The 19591-nt window shown below is 37.9% G+C and overlaps 1 protein-coding gene across 1 annotated transcript in view; it reads left to right on the forward strand.

Moving 5' to 3' along the window:
• LOC103178234 (sorbin and SH3 domain-containing protein 2) overlaps nucleotides 1–17316 on the forward strand; it is a 127198-nt gene extending 109882 nt beyond the window's left edge. The window contains exons 23-26 of the mRNA XM_042341065.1: nucleotides 36–239; nucleotides 8423–8472; nucleotides 9183–9289; nucleotides 15343–17316. Coding sequence (XP_042196999.1) covers nucleotides 36–239; nucleotides 8423–8472; nucleotides 9183–9289; nucleotides 15343–15404 — 423 coding nt within the window. The 3' untranslated portion in view covers nucleotides 15405–17316. The remainder of the gene's footprint in view (nucleotides 1–35; nucleotides 240–8422; nucleotides 8473–9182; nucleotides 9290–15342) is intronic.
• The last annotated feature ends 2275 nt before the right edge of the window (nucleotides 17317–19591 follow it).

Genomic DNA, 19591 nt, shown 5'->3' on the forward strand with positions numbered 1-19591 from the left:
TCTGGGTATACAATTGAAATATTTGATCTCTTTAGGGTGAACGAATCAAACTTGTCAGGCGGGTAGATCAAAACTGGTATGAAGGAAGGATCCCTGGAACAAACCGGCAAGGTATCTTTCCGATAACCTATGTAGATGTACTCAAGAAACCTCAGCTTAAGAGTGCTGCAGAGTTCTCCGGTCCTCCTCTGCCTCATAGCTATTCCAGCGATAGGATCCATACATTGGGATCCACAAAGGTAGGCAACTAATTTGTTTTTGAACAATTTACTGTGGCATTTATATCTATGGATTAATATAATACAGTTATATTAGTGGGAAACCATCAGATTTTATTTTGCCCCCTGCTGTTTTGTTTACTTTTCAGTCTTCTGGAGATGGTTTTGCCAGAGATAAGAAAACCTTGAAGTGAACCTTTAACAAGTGACATTTTTGAATACTTTTATTGAAAAACGATCGTTGCTGTAATTATACATATTGATAAGAATTTTTTTTAAATTATGCTTATCGACAAGAAAAAACAATGGTAGTTTGTCATATACAATATGCACTGAAATATAAGAATGTACAGGACCAGAAAAAAACATTGTCATCCACCCACCCCACATATAATGTCAAACTAGGACTCTGGGTGGTTGTTTGAGAATATTAGAGCTTAAAGTGATGTTTTCTGATATAACTATTTAAAGTAAGAATTAAACCAACACACTTAATGAGAAAAAAAACAATACTGCAGATGTTGGAAATCTGAAAACAAAAACAGAAATCGCTGGGAACACTCAGCAGGTCAGGGAGCATCTATGGAGAAAGGAAAGTGAGTCAACGTTTCAGGTCCACGACCCTTTGTGTTTCTCCCAACATGCCCCAGTTCTGACGAAGGGTCGTGGACCCGAAACGTTGACTGACTTTCCTTTCTCCATAGATGCTGCCTGACCTGATGAGTGTTCCCAGCGACTTCTGTTTTTGTTTTCACTCAATGAGAATCTCCTCTTCAGCTGGATGGTTTCTCAGATATTTTGGTGGAACGTGACTTATTAAATCATAACCTGATTCTTTTACTTCTTGAGTTTCAATCCAACTTAACCCCAGATGGCTTATGGGACAAATGGAAACATACATTTTCTACTTTGGTAGTGGAGGACATCTCCTCAGAGGTTAGAGTTATAACATTTATTTCAAGAATGGAGGGAACTTTACTGCGCATTTGACTTAGAATTTTTCAAACTTGATGATTGTTCAAAAGAATAGAAAATATCCAGTTCCTCAGGTTCACTAATTGAATAGCTCATATTTTGAAAGAATTGTAACATCTTAGTGTTGTAAAAGATAAGAAAGAGGCATTGCGCGATGTTGGCATTTTACTTTATTTTAATTTTCTTTTGATTCTGCTCTTTATTCAACTCCCATCAAATATAGCAGATAAAAATATCTAATGGGTAGAAAGAAGTGGGGATTAATAAGAGTGTGATGAATAGGGTTTCTTGGGAAGATTATACAGAGTAAATGAATATCCTATTTATACCTACAAATCCTTTAGAGATTGAAAACTATTAGCAAGAATGTTTAGTGAATAGATAAGTACCCTATCTTATACCTACAATTCCAGAAAGATGACATTCAATTTGAATAAAAATGCATTCAAAATGAAGGTCATCTCCCAGATTTGTAACTGTCTATGATTCAGCTTATGTATGCATCAGGGATATTAAATGATCCGTCCAATATCTGGGTTGACCATTCATTGCAAAGAAAGTAGCGGATAATTCAGGTTAACTGCTTAAACTAAAACTGTTACAAATCTGCTTTACAGTCACCTGAGATTCTGAATAATTTCATCATTTCTATGTGATCATTCACTCTTATTTAGTTTAATATTCATTAAAGCACATTTACTACTTTCGTGTAAATGGAGCTAAGAAAAATAGATTTTTAGCAGTAAACTTCAGTGTTCAGCTTTGATTCAGGAGCTTGTTAAAATACGAGGTTATTTGCGTGTGTTGGATCTCATCTTGTATATATGATTGTTGAGGCCATGTTTAGAACAGTGTGCACTGTTTGAGGATTTCAAAAGATCATTGGAGAAGGCTTGAAAAGGTGAAAATAAGCACAAAACAACATTCACATTGCATACTTTTAATGAAATTAATATATTTTTTGCATATGGAGTTACATACAAGTGCAGATTATCAAGGGTCAATTTTTGCCTAACTGATAGTCATTCATGTAATATGCAACCTTTCTCTCCATCCCAAAGAGGTATATCCAGCACTATATTGCTTTTTTTAAATTTAAAATATGTTTGCTTTGTGGCACACAATTGGTATTGGGAATAGCAAGTCACATCATTGTTTTCACCAGATGAGGCTCCATTCATTTCCTCCTTGGAAAAAGTCATTTCTTCATTGTCTTGCATAGGAAATTTTCTTGTGAAATGATCTTGGTGTTAGTTTCCTCTTCGACCAGGCCTTCCATCATCTTCCTACTCCCACCCGTCATGCATGTCCTCCACCACACTGACCCCAACCCCCAGCTTGTGTCCACATCTTTGACTACCCAGCGCTTTGGGACATACTCCTAACATGAAAGGCACTGTACAAATGTAATTTGTTGTTGTTGTTTAACAGCAGAATGCATTTTGAAGAGGAGCATCTGCTGAGTTTAAAATGATAGTTATTATTAGGGGGATAACTTGCATCAAATAATTGCGCCTGTCAGTGACCCATTTAGAATATCACAACATTCTGAGAATTGACTTGTTTATTGTGAAATTGAGTCTGATTTGTCAATAAGTAGAGGTAGGGATAAATACCTGAAAAACTTCAACTATCCTATCAGCTGGCTGAACCAATATTTATTAGTAACATCTATGTTACTGAAAATGCATTTCATTGCCATCATTTTTTTTGAAAAAATGTCTGAATTTTTCCCGTTTCCTTTCTTAAGTTGGCTTCTTGTCGAAGGCTCAATACAACATCCCCTGCTGTCAGGCATGACTCCTCACCCTGTCAAAATGAGTCTGCAGTTCTTGCGATCACTAGTGAATGGATATCACTGACAGTTGGGTCCTCCCCTCCAACCGTCCAGGCCCCAACACTCCCTGCATTCCCTAATAATAGTCTGTTCTCTGATTTGGATGAATGTACATCTTGGGCAGTGACATCCTTTGGATTTGATTTTATTCCCTCAACAAATTCTGCTTCCTGTAATAAGTATGGTGATTTCATTCCAGTCAGTTCTATAGAGAACCTCACCAGCTCACCTGAAACTCCAAATTGCCCACCATGTCTTCCTCTATCTCATGCTATCTCACCCTCACCATTGTCTCCAGTTTACTGTGTGGCTCACGGACACAATACTGAGTTAATCCAATTAGCAAACAAATTTGAGGGTACCCCTGAGAAAAATGCAGCCATTCCCTCTACTGATGAGAAAGCTTTGGAAGCCACAGACATTTCATTAGTGATTATAGAACCATCAGAAACCAGTTCTCCTGACAAACACCTGGAGCTCAGAAATGAACCAGAAGAGGAGCGCTGTGAAGAATTACTCTCAGCCATTCAAGAAAGCCAGTCAAAGCTTGATCAAACCGAAGACACACTGGATGCAACTGAGGAGCCTCTGAAACTCTTTATAAAAGAAGAGCCTAGTGTGATCTATAAGACACCAAAGGCAATTCTATCTAGACCTATTATGTCTGATGAAGATAAGACCGAAATCCTTATTGATACTGAGGTACAATTACTGTAAAACTGCTCCTAAAAACTAACTTTTGGGGGATTTTGTGGGGGTTTTTTACAAGAACGTAATGAACAATTAAACAAAGCTGGCTTTCAAAATTGAGTTAATGCTCCAAAGTGGCATGAAAATGTTGACTGTTTGAGGAGTATGAGGATAATCTATTGCCTGAAGGCTTACAGAAGTGATGAAATTGTGTGCTGATCTTCCTAGCAATGACAGCAATCTAATACCTGCTATGGAGGAGTGCATGTTTTTAATACTAATATCACTTCCTTAATTATCATGGAATGCAGTTTCTGAAGTGTAATGAAGAAAAACAACTTAGCTGCCTGAATATGATATGCAATAAAAAACAACTTGTTTTTGTTCAATAATACATAAAGATTGCACTGCATTTGCAATACTATATCTTGCCATATCTAGTCCTATTCATTTTTGTTCAACTGTTTTATAGACTGTAACATCTGGAACTGACAAACCTATTGCTTCTCCTCCCTCACTTTTGCCTGCTGCATATTCATCCCCACTACCAAAGGTTTCTCCCTCTGTACCTTCTTCTGCACTTCTACAGCTCCCTCAGAGACCCACTATCTCCACCAAACCATCATCCAGTCCGGAGACTTGGTCTCCAAAGATGAAGGTAACTTGGGCAATGCCAACAGCAAAAGGATATCAATGATTAGCATAGGCCCTGAATTGCTATCTGATTACTCTGTATACATAATTTCATTTGAAATTTGGGATCAGTAATGTGCTAAATTTATTTATTCAGTACCACAGATTAGATCCCCACTTCACTGAATTTATGGTCTTAGAGACATTTGGGTGGTGTAGTGCTGAACTGGTAGAAGAAGAGAAAACCTCGCTTGGGGATTTTCCAAGTTCCCCTCTGACTGCCAGTTAAGGTGCATTTAGCTCTCTTAGCTGGCAAAGTGTATTGCACAGGACAGGGAGTTTAGACACTGTGAAAATAGCATATACCATTAGAGTGAAATGCAGTCAACAATTTGATCTGTCATCTATCTGCTGTTAGCTTAAAATAACCATTACAAATTATGGTAACACCACAAAGTACAGAGCAATAGCACAGGAGAAGTAATCCATGAGAAATATTATGTTAAAAGGAAATATATTTAGGGACCCACATCTTTGTCCGCGATGGAAGGTGTGGTTGAACATTTTTAAAACATTATAGTTTGAAGATATTGAATTTGGATTTGTTGATTAAGGTTTTAATAAGTGTAGGCAAGCATTTCTCCTATTGCTGCTATTGTGTAGTGAGGTATGTTTCCATGCTGGTAATGTCCCAATTGTTCCTAGCAGGTTTTTAACAGACCTGTTATAGGTTCTTTTTGCAATCACCTTAATTGTTGCAGATGATGTTTAGGAACCAGTTATGTATCAAGAAAGGCAAAGAATCATTGGAATTCTCTCAACTAAGAATTTTGTTTTTGTTCATACAAATTTAGGTCTGTAGACATCTACAGCACAGAAGAAGGTCCTTCAGCCCACCGTATTATAAGAGTATTACTGTTACCTATCTTGATTACCGGGTAATCTAAAAGTACATCAAATCTGATTAAAAATAGGCATTTACAGGGTTTGGGTTAGTTGGAAAAGCCTGATGGAGCACCACAGAATGGCAAGGTGCAAGAATGCATATGGATATCCCCAGATTTCTGCTGAAGAGGAGATGAGCAGTGAAGGTTGGAAAGGTGGGAAGAATTCTTCCTTCCTATCCCGATTGCTCTTCCACAATTCTTGGTGCTTTTCTGTGGAACAAATTTGGATTAGGTCTTAACTCTTTCCTTTCAGCAAAGGCGTCCATTTTAATGGTTTTCAGTCAAAAATACACAATTGGAGTCTAATATGAGACAATTTCTAATAACGTTTTGATAACTGAAAGTATATCATGCCAGCCTGTGGGAACTTCAATCTGAAAGTAGATCCCATAGAGTGGTGTGATATACTTTTGGTTTCCTTACTAGGAGCATGTGAATATAGGAATGAGGTGTGACCAACTCCTAGGAAGCTGCTATCTCATTCATCATCTGATAGAATACAATAGATGTTGCTTTGAGTTTGGGATTAATGCATATTACATTGTTGCTTATCCTTAAATTTACTGATCTGTGGTGCTAAATATTAATGATGGCATTTCATTTGAAATAGATAACCCCAAAGTTGGTAAATTTACAGACTAGTAGAGAATTACTCTGATTGTGGTACAGAGTAGAAGAACCTTTTCCTGACTGTACTTTTCCTGATCCTTTGGCAAGCACAACCATTCACACAAAAAATACCCCCAAAATAACCAAGATCATGAGTAGTTATACAGAGGCAGCTGCTTGTAGTCTCAGCTGTAAGTGGAACAAAATATGTGATCTCGTGAGTCAAAACTACAATTGCTGAGTAATGAATTGCATCTAAAAGGTCAGTTAATAAGAATCATTACATTGAGGATAAAAGGTTTTCATTCTCTCAGCAGATACACTAGTGAAATCAATCGACTACAATCAGAACGTGTTCTTCAAGTCAGAACAGTGACTGTCAGAAATATGAACGAGACGGCCTATATCTTAGCATGTTTGTATGTTTTGTTACTGATCGGGAGAAAGTAGCATTTAATTCAGCTCATCAATTGAACACTGGTCGCCCTTAGGGCATAATGTTTGATCTGTATGTGTTTCTTTCTCGGTTGGTGGTGAGGTGGGTGAAGTAACTAAAACTTTAGGCAGTCTGACTGCACTTTTGTGGCTTTTACAGGCTGGATTGAGAACTGAAATAGTGATTGTTGGTAAGCCGCCTCGCAGTCCTTTGATGTCTAAAAGATCCTGCAGTTCTCCTGTCAGGCATCCTAGTTTTTCACCAACGCATAGGGTAGGGGAATCGGGAGGCACTCTGCTGCCAGAAATGTGGAGTTGTTTGCTTTCTGCTGGATTGTGTTTGTGTGTGTGCTGAATTAATTACTGTCTTTGCCTGAATTTCTTGCAATTTCTGTAGCATATTGGGGTGTGTTTATGCTTCAGTATGTTTTGCTGTGTATAAGGCTTCTTTCCACCATACTCCAATGTGCTTTGATAGATGTTTTGTCCTGAAGCTTACAGAAGAGTGATTCCATTTTAGGCGTTAAAAATAAAAAGTGGCTTGTGCATAACAATTCCTGCACTGTCAACAGATGCTGAGTTACTCAGTATGATTAATGAACAGCCTTATTTTCACAGATTAAACTGTTTTGTACTTAGAGGTGTTTAAAATCGTAACTCCTGAACTAAGTCAAAATAATACTTGGAAATAAAATGATTTGTTGTTTTAAAAAATTAAGTATTTAAATTGAGTCAATTTCCCAAATCCACACAAATATGATAGCGACTAGGGAATCAAAAAGAAGGAACCATTTCATGCATAGGGTAATCAGATTGTGGAACTCACTGACTGAAACGGTGGTTGAATCAAATAGGAAAGATGCATTAATTTTAAGTATAAACATTGGCATGGACTGATTGGGCTGAGTGGCTTGTTTCCATGCTGTACATACTTTGTAACTCTTGAACCACAGCCTCAAATTTCCAAAGTGTATCTGAATGATGATTCCAAGTCTCTTGAATTTGATTAAACAAATAGTAGTGCAATATATTTTCTCATAATTCTGATTTTAAAAAATACTATGTGAAAATGAAACAATTAAGAGGTCTTTTGCACTTTTTAAAGTATTCTATTGGTCTAATATTATGGGTGATTTTAATAAGGGAAATCTAAACTTTTGAACATCTGTTATAAAACCTAAGAAGGTTTACATTTAATGTGATACAATAGTGTTCAGCTGCTGGCTCAGGTCTGTTGTATTCCAGAATATCTTTGTTTTAACCTCAGAAATGTTACATTGTGCAATTATTTTAGGAGAGGAGCACAGGAGTTAAAAATAAAGCTTGGTTGTATGAAACAATTACAATGTATTTAAAGTTTAATTTCAACCATATGTTCCTATTCTTTTTAATTCCCAGCATCCAAATTTGTAATTCAGAATATAAACCTTTTGCTTTCAAGTGGATTTAAATGAATTTTTGGAATTTGCTATCAATTTAGTAAGCAGATCTTGTACTCTGGGCAGTAGTCACATTGGCTGATAATGCACTGTGAACTGTGCATTGTGGCATAAGCAAGTACAAGCAGAAGTGGTACTTGCTACTATTCACATCAATAGTAGAAATGCTTCAGTTTGTTAAATCTAGTTTTGCCGTCTGTCCAGCGCCTTGGGACGTCCTCCCAACGTGAAAGTCGCTATACAAATGTAATTTTGTTGTTGTTGCTGTGCCAACTGAATTCAATACATTTTTNACCTTGTAAACCAGTACTTGTGCATGGGAAGTAAAAGCATGAGTCTTTCCATGGAGTCTGTAGAGGACAAGTTATAGAGACCAAAGGTTTGATTTTGTATGTCTAAAATCAGTGTGCAGCTGAGCATGTGTAATGCATGATGGCAGTGTGTAAACTCAGGGATTCTTTGCTGCAGTCTCGTCCTGGTTAGTCTCTACGGTTTGTGTTTTTATATGCCTTCAATGCTTTACTTTGACTTGAAGTGGCATATTTTTGTTTCAGGCAAGAAACTCTAAAGTATGAATGGTTTTCTCTTTATTTCCTCTGAAAATAAACTTAAGTGAATCATACTTCTTTTCACCCACAGCCCCAACGACCAGCCTTTATGCATGATGATTTGCAGTCTGGGGGAGAGCCGTGAGTATTATTTTTTTTAACGTTCTGAACCTGGTTAAATGGTTAAACGGGATATAACATTTCCATTGCAAATAAAATATTTGAAGCCTTCTCTGGGCAGAAATTTCATTTCTTAAATATTATGTATCTCTACTTGATGACAATTGGAGTTGAAAAGCCATAATCTAACAGAAGTAGCTTGCAAATACAAATTCAGGAGGCCAAACACATTTTTGAGGGAGTCAATGGACATTGGGGATGTTCTGAGATACTGTAAATAAGCAAATATGGTTTCTGTACTGTAACTCATTAAATTTGGCCTTAAATCATGCTTGGAATGAATCCAATCCAATTCTTGCTTCCCAGCCCTAGATTTTTGAACAACCATTGTGCTTGTCTGTATTATTGTAGTTGAGGTAAGTTTTAACTTTTTTTGCAGCCCATTTAATTTCACACAAAAATAGCAAAATTAGATAGACCATGAAAAAAGAAAGGTCATACAGGATTCAAGAAAGCTACCAGAGCTACACCTAAGACTACAGACCTGACTTCAATACAGTAATTGGAAAACAAATGAGATAAATTATCAAAAGGGAAAAGGACGATTATTACCGAAAATAACCCAGTAAATAATTCATTAAAACTTTTATTGTATTCATTGTTAGTAACCTTAGCAGATAACAGCTGGTTAAATTTAAATGTCTCACATTGCATTTTGTATTTCCTTACAGGTACCAAGCTATGTATAATTACAATCCTCGAAATGAAGACGAGTTAGAGCTCAAAGAAGGCGATATTGTTGATGTCATGGAGAAGTGTGATGATGGATGGTTTGTTGGTATGTATATTTATGGCATACTTGTATAATTTATATGCCAGTCTGCAATGAGCAATTGATCAATTTAAACATCTGAATCTAATGGTCTGAGTTTTTATCAGATAGATGGGGAAGTAAACATTAGTACAGGAGTTAATGGGTGGAAGCAATGAATAAATTCCCCTGCGTGTGCTTGACCTCAATCCAGAAAGTAAATGCCTCAGACAACACAGGCAGTGTTTTTCGTGTGTGGGGAAAGGTGGGGGGGGGGGTGCAGACCCAACATCACAAGCCATAAACACTGTTCATAGGGCTTTCCATTCTTTCACAATTCTTCCGAGCCTGATTTTCACTGTTCTATGACTTCATTTCATAAAGCTGCCATCCCCTGAAGCATTAATATTTCACACATGCAAATTCACACTGAACGGCCAGTAGAAATACAGGAACCAGAATTTATATTAAAGCTGCACATGAGATTTTACCACAGGTTATGTGGTAATAAAGAGGAACAAAGAAACAAAGCCATCATGAAAATCAACTCCAGGCATTCTTCCAAACTAAGGATATCCATAATCCATTTGCTTGCATGGTTATCTAAACAGCTATGCTGAATTTGTGTCCTCTTGCTGAAACCCAAGTTTAAGGTAGGTTGTCCTATAGGCTCAATAGGTTTTGGACCAAAGCTGTCCAAACATGACTTTATCCATTATAATCTAAAGGGGAAAGTACCATTGTATTTTTTTTAAAAAATATTAGGAACAGGAAAAGGTCATTCAAAAAGTCGAGTCTGTTCCACCATTTTATTTGTGCGTTTTCTCTACATCTTTTCCCACATGTCGATGTGAAATACTTCAGAAGGATCCCTTAATCTGAATAGCATGAAGTATTGGCCAGAGGATTGAAATCCTTAACTTTCATCCAGACCCTCATAGCAAATGTTTCCTTCAATATTTACGGTTGGGTTCAGTACCTGGGACTTCTGTATTTCAAAGCTAAAGCTGTTGCTCTGGACATAGTTAAACTCACACAGCAATCATTTGACCTCCTCACATCCCAATTAACCATTGCCAATGGGTATAGTTCATTCGTTGATAAAATAAGAGTCTGTTCCCCCCACGAGGGATACATTTACAAATGGAACAAATCTGCTGAATTCACCCTAGACCCTATCTCCTTTGAGATCCATGAAACCTATAGCATTTATTGAAGTAGGATTTATACAATTAGAGCTGAAACCAAGTTTTCCAAGGGAAAATATTGCAGCAATTACTGTTTTTCATAAATCATTGCCAACCGGGTCACCAGGAGAATACATCTTCATGAAATGTGTACAGAGATTCGACGCCATTTCTTAAATGTCTCTTATTTATTTAATGCACCCTTCTCTCCTTGTTGAACTTGTTTCTTTGACTTGATCTTTTTAATTTGCAAAAGAGTACCCTTGGTGGCTGTTATCAAAGGTCAATGAGATAGGGACAGATCAATCAATTAGTCAGTCAATCAATGATCAACACTGCCTAGTTAGACAAAATGATGAGGTAGTCTTGGGACCACATTCCAATTCCCACCTAGTCATCTCATAAATTAACTTGGCAGCCCCTTCAATTTACCACATAAAACTGACTTAGAAAATTGCTGGTTGCACATTGTATATTAATCTGCAGTAAACTCATACAGAAATGCAGACTTGGTATTTATACCCAAGGAAACCTGGTAACTAAACAACAATTAGTAGAATGATTGCTTCAAACTGTCTGGGAATAGCATTGGGATCAATAAGATACAACGATACCCATTATCCTGCCATATACTGAAAACTATCTAAACCAGTATTCAGAGATAGATAATATTTGTCAGGCTGCCACATTAGAGTTTCACCATACATTAGCCCCAGGATGAAGATCAGTTTGTCCCATCAAATCCTTCCACCTGTAGCCTATTTCCTTGCAAGGACCTCCCCTTTCCTCTTCCTGTCATAACCAGCAGATTGTCTTACTACAGTGTGTGGAGGATGTCAACAAGGAAACAATTTGGTGTTCAATTTAACCTTAAGCAAACCGCACAGGATTTGAGGGTGTTCAACAATATTGTGGGTGTCAAACAAGGAGAATGTGCCTTTAGACATTATCTTCATCAGTTCAGTTCTCTTGCAAACCTCACTCTTAACATGTGTGGCGGATACATTTGAGTTGAAAAATGAAACAAACAATCTGGGTAGGTAATCTTCTTTATTGCTCCCAGTCTGTGGATTTTGTTTTTTTCCAATTATTTCGCCGAACATCAAGCTGCTTTCCTAGGAATAGCCCATCATCACTAAGGGCTGGATGGCAAAGGACAAACATGGATGACGAGAGCAAAAAGCCTCCCTAACTTTCACAAGATTTGTTAATCAATAACTTGTGATGAAACAAAAATCAAGTCCAATGACCAAAGATTAAAAACCAAGTTGTCCTGTTACGCCAACGAAGAAAGGCTTAACTTGGCTGGTGGAAAGATTCTGAAAATCATCAAGATTGGACCTGATATGCCACCGTCCATCCTGGAGTCCCAGCTCTCTGGTAGGTTTTTATTACAGTCTCTCCTTCCATGCATTCTTCCAGTAGAATAGTACTGTGCTTAACTAACGTTTGCAGAAGCTATAAACATTTGCGTCTTTAATCTGCATGTGAATATTCCTGTATAGAATGGTCCACAGCAGCAGTTAATTGCTGCATGAACTTCTACTATATTTGCATAAGTGCTTTATAAGTCTCCACTTCCACTGTACATGTGCAAATAATGTTTGTATTTTTTTTTTGTCTCCTCAGACCATCTTTGTTCTGGCACCAATTCATCTGTTAAGAAAACCATTCCAGAATCTGCTATAGGGTTACCCTGGGGCCAAAGCATGACTGGCAATGAATATTCTTCCTCTATCCTCACACAACCCAATCCAGACAGAGGGAGGAGTCCAGAATGTGCTGCCGGGCAGCAGGATGACCCAGCATCTGGCAATAGGTCTGCTTCGAAAAATCCAAACAGTGCAAGAGTTTCTGAATATGCAGACAATGGGAAACATATGTCAGGAAAAGCAGATCTCAGCCACATTGCACCTCTCCCACCCTCCGTTACGGAGGAGGGTATGTATTTGATGAAACAAGCCATGGACAGAGTCCATGCCAGTGTGCAATCTGGTAACAACCAGATGCACGCTAACATGGTCAATCTGCATAATATTATGCAGTGCAGCGGGGTAGAGCTGTCTAAGCAGATGAGCTCTATACATAATCTTCTTGCTGCGCTGGTGTCTAACCAGCCACCCTCTGGGTTGATCCAGAATGTGGCTGCGAAGAGCTCCAAGGAGACATCTGAAGACTTTTCCACTAAGTGTGTAGATTCAGCTTCCACGTCACCTGTGCTTCAGGTGATCCCACCTCCAGAGAATCAACCTATAAACCCAGAATGTATTTCACCTCAGGTTAAGATGGCTCACCCTCCAGAGAATGGTTCTATAGAATCTGAATCCATTTCACCCCTGCTTAAAATGACTGCACCTCCAGAGAATTGTCCCTCAGAACCAGAACCCATTTCACCTCAGATGAAGGTGATTCAACCTCCAAACAACTGTCCTGTAGAGGAAGAATTAACTGCACCTATATTTGAGGCGTCCCCAACTCTTGTGAACAATTGTGCAGAACAAATATCCACTTCACATATAGATGAGATGACACCACCCCTACAGATCTATGTTGTAGAAAAAGCGTCTACTTTTTCTGCGGTTGAAGTGAACCTACCTTTAGTAAACTGTCCTCTTGGGAAAACACCCACTTCACCTGCAGCTGAGGTGACCCCATGTCTGAAGAACATTCCTGTAGAAAAAGCATCCAATTCATCTATTGGGATGGCCTTGCTTCCAGACAATTGTCTTGTACAACAAGAATCCAGTTTAATTAAAGTAACATCATCTCTAGAGAGCTATGCTGTAGAATGACCATCCAACTCACCTAAGATAAAGGTATTCCTGCAACAAGGGAATCAAATGATGCTTCAGCAGATTAGTTCTCCCAATACCCAGAATTCAGCCTTTCTTGAATCTAAAAAAGTCTAAATGGGCAGTTATGTGTTAATGTTATCCTCAAACCATATATACTACGCAGAAGTATTAAGCTATCACTGTTTTGAGTAGCACTAATCTGTTTTACAGTATTTTTGCTCAGAAATACAGTGCAATGATGGGCATTTCACTAAGTTGCATTGAAGTATCATGCATTTACCTTTTCTGTTAAAAATACTGTTTAAGGGATCACTAGGTGTGTATGTGTATTGATTTTCTACAGCTTAATAAGATTCTACCTGTAATACTTTTCTACTCTTGAAGTAAAAGATGCTCTCATGTTTGCCTCCATTGTGTTCTTTTTCGCCCATAAAAGTCTTTCCTTGTAGATGTACTCTTCATGGTCCGGCCAGCAGATTGGCTCACTCTCCTGAGTGAAAGGGTAACTTTCTGGACTGTTGAATCCAACCAGGTGATTTTTTTAGTCTCAATGGGGAACTAGGTGACTTTACATTGTTCATATCAAGGGAGTCCTACATGCTGTTGGTTGTGAGAGAAATGTTCTTTTCGTAAACGGAACACATTTAGGAAGTGTGCATTCAGGATAATTTAGCATTAGCACTGGAATGTGAAGCAATGTGAGTTTATAGGACTGAAAGGACTGGAAAGAAACTGGTTTGTCAGTCTTCCATACTAATGATGATGCGCTTATATTGTAGTTTGGCAGGGTTGGCTGTTTTATTGACATCATTGCACATGATAATCATGATTGATCAATGTTATGTTGAGGCCCGGTCTAAGTGTGACAACACACCTAGCTGAGTGCCATGTTACAAGTTTCTAATTAGCCACCTGGCTCATTGATGCACCTCTCCTTAATCATTGATTTAAATATTGCTTTATGTTGATCTGATTACCACTTTTCTTCCATTTTCTCTCTCAGTGTTGACTTATTGGGTAATGGCACCCAGTTAACCTCTGGCAGATCTCCAATCAGTCAGGCTCCGCCATTGTTAAGTGCTCTGAGACGCTACCCTACGTGGATGGCGCTATATAAAGTGCAAGTTGTTGTTGTGATGTTTCTAATCTGTATTTCTGGGATGGAGTGTTGGTGGCAATTCATCAGGTGCTGCCTTGCTGAGAGGCTGATTCAATACAGTTTAGATGTTAAAACTCTGACCCAATTGCCTTTGGTGCCTTCATTCATATATCACTGATCAAGTCATGATTTTTATTTTACTACCATGTTAATTCTACACAAGCATAAATAACCACACACCTCTTGACTTCAAAATTAAGACTGAATTGAACAATTTGAGAAATTCTGCATGTTCTAAATTCTCATACAGGAAATACTGACCGAAGTGGAATTTACCGCATCTCTTCGTAACCTTCATACCAACCCCCCAGCAATCCAAGTCTAATTTAAACTGTTTATGATCCTCTAAATTTACCTCTCCTTATTTGATTCCTTTTTCCATGGGATTTAGCTTCATGAGTGCTGTTTATCCCATACCTCATCCAAGTGTCCCTTATTCCAATAGAACTTTTACAACGGGAGACAAGATGTAGATGATATTGCAGCCAAACCCACCTAATCACATACACGTACCTTCCAGGCTTCCGGATAATAAGAAGTTGGAATCATGGCTAATTTTCCCCCAGAGAACTCTCAGGCCAATTATAGCACCCCAACTGCTAGCTCAGCTCAGACCAGAATTCAAATCTGCAACCATGCAGTTTGCTTCCATGGTCACCTACAAAACACACAATCAATACACCTTATATTCTGTGAAGTGCTTTGAGACATCCGGCTGACATGAAAAGCCCTGTACCAAATGTAAGGATTATTAGAATTATTTTTACTCTACTGTCTCGCTACATGCCTTTATTAGTTGTGCCATCGGGGGAGTTTGCTGTCCATCTGATATATTTTATCATCAGTGCTCAATAACAATTAAAGTAACACACTGAGGAAAAGAACTGATCGAGATCAAGAAATTAATGAAATATAATTAAGTTCTCTTTCTAATTGCAGGAACTTCTCGGCGATCGAAGTTATTTGGTACCTTTCCAGGAAACTACGTGAAGCGACTATAAAATTTTATACAAATTTGTATCTGCAGTGCATTGGTTGAGCACAATATCTACAACAGTTATTAAATGAAATTTCAGTCTGCAGATACTCGAACATAGCCTCTGTGACAGTTGTGTGATTGACTACAGCTAAGAAGCATCGCATCATTTTAGCACCATCTTCTGCCAAGAAATAGGAATAGCTTTAAAGCATCGATCATGCTGTCTGAAGACTGATCTGTCTTTCCTTCTTGTCTTGAGAGAAATTATTTTATAATTATTATTATAGCAAATCTCATTTGCTCACTTTTTGTCCATGCATGCAGTAGTGATGCCTATTTATTCTCATTGGTACAGAAGCTCACAATGGTCTGTCACTAACATTTATTATTAATGATTTTGTCAAATAGAGGAAAATATATATACGTATATATATATATATAAAAACACACACAATATGTTCAGTGTGTAGTCTTCAATAAATCATACAGCTATGATAATTGCCCAGAATAGGTGCCCCTGTTCATTCACTTTTTTTTTGTGCTGAGGAATATATGGTACAATTAAATAATAATTTACATTTCCTAGAGATTGTTTTGAAAATGTTGATTTAGTAATCTCACCCGGAGACAAACTCTCAAAGGATCATTGATTCTAGTCATGCAGTACTCTTAATGGTCATATTTCTGAAGTCCTTAGGCACTTTTGAGTTAGCAAGCCTAGGTTGTTGTATTAACATCAGTGACCATTAAAACTCAGCAGTTCTGAAGAACTGAGACATGTAATTGTTTTACTTAATGAGAGTTTAAAAGTATATTCAGCCCAGCAACTGCAGAGGTGTGGGCAAGTTTTGTCACTGTATGGTGCATCCACACTGAAGTGCTATTGATGTGTATCTTTTTTAAAATGGTTTTGGAATCAGAAGCATCATTCAACGTTGAATGCCACTTGCCCCAGTGAAATGGAAATGCCTTCGCTTTCCTGCTTAATTATCTATTCAAAGCTCCTGAAAAGAATCTCTTGTACAATTTGTTTATAAGTTTGAATAGCAGAATAACTTCCTTCTAATATATATGATTTTCTGGAGAAAGGTTTTAGTAAAATTTACTCAAGTTGACGCCATATTACGTCCATGATTTTTTTAAATACAAAATTGAGTAAGATATACCATGTAATAAAAAGATCACCAAGTATTACTGCCATGTTTATTTTTCAACACACACAGACGAGGAATGGTTGGCGCTGCAGCACCTTAGTTTTTAAGAAAAAGTGTGACTTTTCTTTCGTAAATGCTTGAATTTACCACAGTGTATTCAGTCTAGCATTTTGTATATATGTCTGCTGTACAGTTATTTAGTCATCAATTCACTACTTTTCACATGTTTTCATAGGCCTGTCATCTCCCCTACTCCCCCTTTTTACTAACGGCCTCTTGTGCGCACGTTGCAAGAACATTTAGATGGTGCAAATGTATATGATAGTATTTTATTGCAGAATTTTGCAATTTATACTTCAACAAAATAGTGTTACCAGCAAAAAAAAACTAATTACATATGTCTTTATACTGTAATTGTTAACAGTAGGAAATGAGGAAAAATGTCTGGACAGGTTCAATGATACCCTTTTACAATACCTTTGTTACACCAAAATTTGAGGTCGTAAAAGCTACGTAATTCTGAAGCTTCGAATTTTTGGACTTAGTCAGCTGCATGCAGCACTGGTGTGAATTAAAATTCTTTACTGTCATTTTATGATGAAAATTACAATATTTGTTGCCTGTAAGATGAAAACTCTTTATATTCTCTGTAATTGATTTTAAAGATTTCTTTCACAACTGACATCAGTTAATTGACTTTGATGCAGCAAGATTCTTACAGAGAAAAACTTTTTGTGTTTTTGTGAATTCCAACCCCTAATAAATTTTGCCTGAATTAAATGCACCCTGTTTTGTTTGGTTTAAAGCGCATCAAGATGTTCCACAGTAGTACAGTGTTTCTTCGTTCCGTCATTGACAGCAAGAATAATTGAGGTTCCTTCAATTGTCATGTACATCACATGTCTCAAGTTGCTTATTTACCATATTATATGAGGCCTGGGACTGCTTAAAGTGAATAGTTAAATGGTCTGTAAAAATAATTCTCGATTCCTCATTGTTACCTTCAGATTGTTAACCTGCACTGAATAAATGTCACCTAAAAAATTATAGGTGTTGCCTCTGGGTCAGAAAGTTGTGTGTTCAAAGCCCCATGTTGGGATTATTCTACTTGAGTATTACCTAATAGTTGAAGCACCTATTGAGACATTTTGGGGCATTCTCCAAATATGAAAAGTGCTGCACCAAATACAAGGATTATTTATTATTACAGAAAATAAAATCAGAATCTCGCTATGTGGGACACAAAATTAAAATATACCTAAAAATTATAGAAGAGGCGGTTAAAAAAAGAAGGAAAGGCTGGAACGTGGAAATGGAATTAGATGCTTGAAGAGCAGGGATATTAAAGGGTGTGGGGAGGGAGCAGGAGCGTGAGATTAGATAGCTCATGTGAAGGAAAAGTACCAGCTCAGCCCTAATGCAATTGATCAAGACATTATTGTGCATGAAGGAGCTATCTAAATGTAAGCAGGTGTTGTTGATGGGCCAATATCTGCTGTCACGCTATAATGTTCTATCATGCCACAAACACATTGCAATAGCAATGCTAGAAAATCCATTAATTCTAGCATTGCTTCACGTGTTGCATCCCTTCAGGCATCCCTTCACACCCTGGCACCTCCCTACCTTTCTGACTCCTGCCACCGCTTGGCTGGCTCTAGCTTCCTGCTTGTCCCTCACCCCTCAACTCCACAATCGGCATGTGAGATTTTAGCCATTATGCCCCGAAGCTTTGGAACGCTCTTCCCCCAATGCCTCCACCTTGCCACTTCTTTTCCCTTTGACTGTGCTTGAGGTCACCTCCCACCTGCTCGGCATCAGGTTCCACCACTGTTAATCTGCCCCATGTGAAGGTCATTATATAAATGCAAATAGTTGTTGTTAATTCAAGTTTAGTTTGGAGATAGAGGTTTATAATTGCACTCACATCTTGAATAAGGGCACAAACAGAATTATAATAAGTGATCTTTCAGATACGATGTTAAACTGAAGTCCTGTTTTATCGTTCAGATGGGCATTAAAGATTCCTGACATTATTTAGAGCATTGTGCCCTTGTCAACAATTTTTCCGATTTATTGGTCATTTACCCGAAAGGACCTTCTTGGCTTATGTAGCTTCTGTGTTTTTTTTAAATCAACAGTAACATTGACAATCTTCACCATCATAGAGCTAAAACCCCATTTATGCCATTTATGCCATTTCCAGACTGGACTTTTCTACTGTCCTGCTCATAGCCTCCTCAGCTCAAGCTCCATACTTTCCAGAACTCCATGAGCCCATCTTTGCCATCTTCGCCTGGTTCGCTTATCCTCAGCAATTTAATTTTAAGATTCTTATCCTTGCCTTTAAATACTTCCATGGCTTTGACCCAGGCTAACTCAGTGATCTTCGGTCACCCTACTCGCCCAGCCACATCATCTGCCAACTGTGGCCTGCTTCATGCTCCCCATGCTCTCCACCCCACCATTGTCAGCTTAGCATTCAGCCACTTTGCCTTCACCCCTTGAATTTTAACCCTCTGCCTCACTGCCTTTCCTTCTGCATTCAAAACCTGCCCAAAAATCTCTTTGGCTGGTTCTTCGGCCACCTTCCCCCTACTGTTGCCCTTCCAATTTTGGACTCAAGGTCAGTCTTTGTAAAGCGCTTTGAGATGTTCTCACTATGTAAAAGGTGCTTGAAATGTGAAATTTGTTGTGAACAACTTGTGAAGCGTTTGTAAATATGTTGACCTGATAAGGCATTATATTCTCTTTCTCGTTCACATTCTCTTTATATGTTTGGAATTAAAATTATTTCTGTACAAAGCTATGAAGTTCAAGTGAAGGCCTATCATTCAAAATGAGTGAAGTGAATATTTTGACTATAAAATTAGAAATCTCTTCTTTCACATCTTTTGGTACCTCTGAAGTGCGCTCAGTTACTGTAAAGGCTAAATCAGAAGTCTTGCCAGTTGTTGGTCCAAAGATTCTCAAAACACTTTGACTGCTTCAGATTAATTTGCATGTTTAAGTTATTAATTTTTGAATACTGTAAAACTTTCTGGAATGATATGAA

The sequence above is a fragment of the Callorhinchus milii genome, unplaced genomic scaffold (genome assembly GCF_018977255.1).
Source record: "Callorhinchus milii isolate IMCB2004 unplaced genomic scaffold, IMCB_Cmil_1.0 Scaffold1, whole genome shotgun sequence".
Classification (NCBI taxonomy): Eukaryota; Metazoa; Chordata; class Chondrichthyes; order Chimaeriformes; family Callorhinchidae; genus Callorhinchus; species Callorhinchus milii.